The 6455-nt window shown below is 48.8% G+C and overlaps 1 protein-coding gene across 1 annotated transcript in view; it reads left to right on the forward strand.

The window, feature by feature from the left end:
* Positions 1-6136, forward strand: part of LOC311376171 (prickle-like protein 2) — a gene marked incomplete at its 3' end in the record, with an annotated part of 6363 nt that extends 227 nt beyond the window's left edge. Inside the window, exons 2-8 of the mRNA XM_084491036.1 lie at positions 1271-1384; positions 1476-1613; positions 1954-2157; positions 2548-2734; positions 3966-4120; positions 4254-5055; positions 5175-6136. Of these exons, the coding sequence (XP_084347162.1) occupies positions 1271-1384; positions 1476-1613; positions 1954-2157; positions 2548-2734; positions 3966-4120; positions 4254-5055; positions 5175-6136 (2562 nt within the window). The remainder of the gene's footprint in view (positions 1-1270; positions 1385-1475; positions 1614-1953; positions 2158-2547; positions 2735-3965; positions 4121-4253; positions 5056-5174) is intronic.
* Between the last annotated feature and the right edge of the window lie 319 nt (positions 6137-6455).

Consider the following 6455-nt stretch of genomic DNA (forward strand, 5'->3'; position numbering starts at 1 on the left):
ACACGTCATGTTATTATTATCAAGAAAATATCTAGCATGTGGTAATGAAAATATGATTTATAATTATTATTTCCCTGAATGTTTGGTGCATTATTTTTTTTACCACAATGGATCCTCATGTATTCATCTATACTTTTTTGTTTTTTTTCATATCATCACACATTATTTAAGGACGTCAGTAAAGCTCTGAAGGGCTCAAAATGTCAGCGGCTTCCCAGGGAAAAAGAAGGCTTGAACTGAATCCTGTGTAATTTAAAAGTAAGTCTAGCAGTGTGTGGCAGCGGACCTCCCAGAGCTGCACTAATAGAGGAGAAGCATGCTTGATAATAGTCATTTCTCCAGTCAGCTGTCTTGACAGGATGCAGGGTCCCGGCCTCTCTCATGCCACAGGAGATACAACACAGTCAGAGCTGCCCCTTGTTTGACGTCCAATTTATATATAAAGATGATGCTAAAAAGAATTATAAATTATGGTAAAAATAATTGTAAAATATAATTATATTATTAATGAACAAAGCATATACATATGTATATGTATGTATATGTACATACATATACATACATGTATATATATACGCTTTCTTTAGTGTATATATATACATATATGTCTCTGTATATATATAGTCTGCAATAGATCTAAAATATATATATATATAACATAAACTTGCCTTGCAACCAGTTAAATATAAAGGTTTTCATTTCATTATAATTTTTAGCATGATATTTGTTACCATCTTCCTCCTCCGCCTCATCATCATTATCATCCTGACCATAAGTATAAATATCCTAAACGCAGTACTGCTGCAATAATATTGTTTAGATTTTACGTAATTACAATAAGTTGTGCTGTCTCATGTTGTTGTTCTTCCTGTCTCACACATGCAAGACAAGCAAAAGCTGCCACAGCATTCTGAATGTCATCTGTCAAAATATACAGTTCCTTTCCAGATTCTGGTTTCAAGGGCTGTGCTGATAAAAGCAGACCGAAAAACACAAAACTTGATGCGCATAAAGGCTGAACTTGGCCGGCCAAATCTAAGAACAGTGATGTCAAAACATTGGCATAGCAAATATTTTAATCAGCTAGGTACTTCATCCTTGGCTCAACAAACCTCTGGACAGATGTGCCAGTCTGTTACCATGGTTACAACATGACCCAGTAGAAAAAGCTATTTTACCATTAACTAACTTTTAACGTTAACTATTGACCAAACATAAGTGTGATTCTATTTTGGGTCATCAACTGCCTTGTGTTGTGTACTTGTTCCAGGTGCATCAGTATTACAGCTGCTTACCGGAGGACAAGGTCCCCTATGTTAACAGCCCAGGAGAGAAATATCGCATTAAACAACTTCTTCAGCAGTTGCCCCCACATGACAATGAGGTAAAAAAACAACCATGTTTTTGTAATGGATAAGTCTAGGCATTTGAATACAAATGAGATGGATTTTTTTATGTGTTTCTTCTCGGGTCAGGTGCGCTACTGCAACACTCTAGACGAGGAGGAGAAAAGAGAGCTGAAGCTCTTCAGTAACCAAAGGAAGATGGACAACCTGGGGAGGGGCAGTGTGCGTCCTTTCCCCCTTAATATCACCGGGGCCGGGTGTGAGCAGGTAGTGGTCTTACATTCTCCATGCTGTGTTTTAGTTTGTGCTTTCAATATAAATGCCCCAAACTATTTTCTAGTTTCTATATAATATATATTCTATATTTCTAGTTAGTATATAAAGTGCATGTCATTAGTATTATTAATATTACAGTATTGCCATAATAATTCCCTATTTGTGCAATTTAAGACATATAACAGTACCGCAGCAGCAGTACCGGCACCAAAAGTACTTCTTTTTGGCTCTATACCTTTCCTATCTTCTCTATCACTGTGTCATTTGAACACCATGCAGGCCTCTCTGACTACTGATAACGTTCTCCATTGCCCCTCTTTATCTTCTATAGTGCGGTGGGCAGATCAACGGAGGGGAAATCGTCGTGTTTGCTGCCCGGACTGGCCATGGGCAGTGCTGGCATCCCCAGTGCTTTGTGTGCAACATGTGTGAGGAGCTGCTGGTGGACCTCATATACTTCTACCAGGACGGAAAAATCTTCTGTGGCCGACACCACGCTGAGCGGCTGAAGCCCCGCTGCTGTGCTTGCGATGAGGTGCGCCCGCCCCCGCCGAAAACCTTCAAACGCTTCAGAGGCCATGAAACGGTTGATTTAGGTCAAAGAGCCTTTCAACTCGCTCTGAATTAATAATACCAAATACATACCTTTAAAGAGTAACGATGGCCGGTCTGAGCCCAGACGCGGCAGCAGCAGGATCGTTGGTGAAACGCTGATTGTATCAACCGCTGACGGGCTCACATTAGTACTAAAGAAGATGTCTCTTAATAGTCAATGTTTGGCTCCGTCTCTGGCTCAGTTCGTCTATTATCACGGCCACCTTCCATCCTGAAAGCCTTGTCGATGGATTTTAGCCGTCAGACGGATTTGCTATCTCTGCCTTTGAGTGAATCAGCGTTAATAAACTTTATATTGTACTTGATGCAGATCATCTTTGCTGACGAATGCACCGAAGCGGAGGGCCGGCACTGGCACATGAAGCACTTCTGCTGCTTTGAGTGCGAAGTCACGCTTGGCGGCCAGCGCTACATCATGAAGGACGGCCGCCCACACTGCTGCAACTGCTTCGAGTCCCTCTACGCCGAGTACTGCGACGCCTGTGGCGAGCACATAGGTGACCGCGCTAACCATCGGTGTTTGCCAACCATTGTTGGCCCAGACAGAACCCCAATTCTTTGGGGGTAGAAACTCCTTCCAACCACAATATCTTTACAAAGTGTTACATCTGTGGCTTCACCACATATGATTTTAACCCCTTATGTACATTGCAACATCAATCAATAAGTGGATTGATTGTGGCTGTTGCAGGCCTTTAATAACCCTGTCCAATCACTCACACAAGGCTAGGCAGACCTATTACTGAAGCTAGCAAGCTAGTCACGTATTTTGGGGGAGTGGATTAGGAGGGAGGCCTCGGGGGAGGAGTGGGACTTTCCAAGGTGCATATTTTCCAAATCAAGCCTTGGCCATGGCTTTGTCTCTCCATATTGTCTACCCTTAATTTAAATGCCATCAAACAATATCCATAGCTTATACGTCAGCATTCTCCCACAGCCTCCTCTGCATATCAGGCAACCCTTAAAAATGTCCACTGCCCTAGACATAATTAAGATCCTCTGAACTGCTGATACGGTACAAGGATGTAGAAATGCTCGTGAGAATGTCAAAAAACAAGGAAGAATACGGCGTGTGCTCACTGTGAAGGAAAGCTCCAGGGAGGACGTTAGGGAACACATTTAACAATGGGTAACATATGCACCCCCGGCCCTGTGCGCGACACAGCTGCAGAGAGGCGTAGTCTGCGCAGTGAGAGGTGGATGCTTATTATCCTCTCTGGCTTCAGTAACAGTGGAGGGTTCTGCTTGTTTCAGATGATGCCATGTTGCATCCAGATGGAAGCAAGGAAAGATGATTAGTTCCCCTAGCTCTGGATCGCATCCAATGAAATGTGTTGTGTTATTTTACCAACCGCATAATCAGGCATTTGAGTGTAACCGAACAAATATTATTTTCCCTCAGGGACATAAACCCAGGTAGCGCCAGAGCTCATTTATTCATGATATATTTGTATTTATTTATGTCACCAGAATAACCACACACACATATTTCCGATTAGTTTCATCTACAGACTAATTACACACCATCAAAGGTATGGTTCCAGTCTTGGTTCAGATTGCTGAAACCATGTGGAGTATACACAACCTTATTCAGTATATTATTTTTCAGATTTGATCAACCCTTCACCATGTAAAATAAAATAAAATCGGGATCTCATTGACTATATCATCCAACAGTTTCAATTCGTAGATCTGCATCTAAGTTGTGTTTTACGGCTTGGCTTGCAGGGATTGACCAAGGTCAGATGACCTATGATGGACAGCACTGGCACGCCACAGAAGAGTGCTTCTGCTGCGCCCGCTGTAAGCGCTCCCTGTTGGGCCGCCCCTTCCTCCCCAAGCAGGGCCAGATCTTCTGCTCACGCTCCTGTAGTGCCGGACAGGTAAGCCATCATGTACATTGAAAAAACGCAATGAATGCATAGTACACCGGGAATTACTCCCACCCATTCACGTTTTTTCACGTTGTTTAACCAATGACCCTAACATAGTGTTTTTTGTGTGTGAACCAATCAGGAACCGAATGAATCGGACTCTTCAGACTCGGCCTTCCAGAGCGCCCGGTCCCGGGAGTCCCGCCACAGCACCAAGGTTGGGAAAAAGGAACGTCGGAATGCGAGCCAGGAACGACGGAATGCAGAGGCCCGGCAGCCGGCCTCCGCGCCCATGCCCGACCGCATGTCTGCCGAGATAGACCCCCTCTCTGTTCAGATGGACCGCCTGAGCGTCTCCTCTGGGCCGACGCCCAGCAGGACCCCCAGCCGAACCCCGAGCCGCACGCCCAGCCGCGCCCCCAGCCTCAACCAGGTGTGGATGAGTAGGGATGAGGCCTACCCTTCTGCTGCCTATGAAAGCGCCAAGCGGGAACCCTCCCCCACTCCCACACCCATACAGATGCTGGGCCAATGTAATCCCAGACAGGGCTACAACCCCAACTCAAACCCTCACCCGCCCACCCAGAGCCCCGTCAACCCAGGGAAGAGGCCTGATTCCTGGGGTAAGGAACAAGGCAACACCAAGAGAACTCCGATGGCCGCCCTGAGAGGCCAATCCTTCAATGAAAACTGGATCCATCACAGCCAGGATGAGTTCCGGCCCACCAAGCTCCGCACCCAGATGAGCTTCAACGAGGTGTCCAGCCAGGGCCAGGGCATCTCAGACAAGAGGAGCATCAGCCTGCATGGCTTCCAGAGGGCGAACAGGCCCCCACTGATTCGGAGGAACCCCATCAATGGCATGAGTTTCCAAGAAACCCTCACTCCTCTTGAGCAGACTCCTCGCGGATCCATGGATTCCCTGATCACATCCAACGCCGCAGGTGAAGTATTATTTGATGTAGAACAAAGCACAGGAAAGAACAGACAGGTATCGGGAATGTTAGGACACACATCATCTGATGCAATATTTAATGCAGAATGTCACTTGTTTTCTCCACAGGCAACTCTCTGGACGGGGTCAGTAAGCGTCAGGAGCATCTGTCCAGGTTCTCTATGCCTGATCTGAGTAAGGACTCGGGCGTGAATGTATCTGAGAAGAGCCACATGGGCACTCTCAGCTCCTCCATGCAGTTCCACAGCACAGAGTCCCTCTCCTCCTCTCGCCTGTACGGGAACATGGATGCTGCACTGAGGGTGGGCTACCCCCTGCAGTACTGGGACCCTTCCCGGCCCCTGGCCTTCAACGCCAACGGTCACGCCGGTCTGATCGGCAGCAGCGGAAACATCCGCATGTCATCCATGAGCGAGAGAACCCCTCGTCGGCACCCTAACGGGCAGGAACCCGTAACCCAGCAACAGCAACCGCAACCGAGGAGCCGCAAGCACCGCCGCGGTAACCACGGTAACAGCCAGCACCGCAGCGGACGACACCACAAGCGCTCCCGTCGCTCCCGCTCTGACAACGCCCTGCACCTGGTGGCCGACCGGCCCGCCCACGTGGCGGAGCCGCCGCACCGCCGCGTGCAGGAGGACTACGACCGCTTCCCCACCGGCCACGCCGCCCGGGAGCTGCTGCTGGGCCTGGCGCCGGGCGCCTACAGGCAGCAGCAGCAGTACCGGCCCTGCCCCCGCACCACCTCCGACCTCACCCTGCAGAACGCGGGCTGGCAGCCGCAGGGCCCAGGCCCGGGCGGGCCGCTCTGGGCCGAGGGCTACCGAGAGGGAGCGGACCCCTGGTGCTCCAGCTGCTCCTCCAGCTCGGAGTCGGAGGAGGACGACGCCTACTTCCAGGGGGAGGCCATCCCGCGGCCCGTGCAGCTGCGCTACATCAACAACGAGGAGCTCCGGCACCGCTACAGCCCCTCCGGGATGCCGGGCCACCACGCGCCCCTGCACGGACCCCTCCACGGTCAGATGCACACCCGCCAAAGGAGAAAGAGCAAGAACTGTGCCATCTCCTAGATGTGAGGGAGAGGATACGGGGACTGGAGAGCGGGAGAAAGAAGGATGTGTGGGAGGGAGCAGGGAGTGGGATGTGTAAGAGAGATAGTGGACAGAGACTGCGTGTACAGTAAAATGGAGAGAAACTGAGCGTTGGAGCGGATGATGAAGAAAGGAAATGGCAGAATCCTGCTGTTTGTGATCTAACACAACTCATGTTTGTGTACACCTACAAAGTATGACGTTATCGCGAGAAGATGGGTCACACAGCAGACTCAAATCAAGGGACAGCTAAATAAGGATCTGTTTGATCGATAATCGTGCATATAGTCTGGTCTGG

Source organism: Micromesistius poutassou, assembly GCF_964030765.1.
Source record: "Micromesistius poutassou genome assembly, contig: SCAFFOLD_5372, whole genome shotgun sequence".
NCBI lineage: Eukaryota > Metazoa > Chordata > Actinopteri > Gadiformes > Gadidae > Micromesistius > Micromesistius poutassou.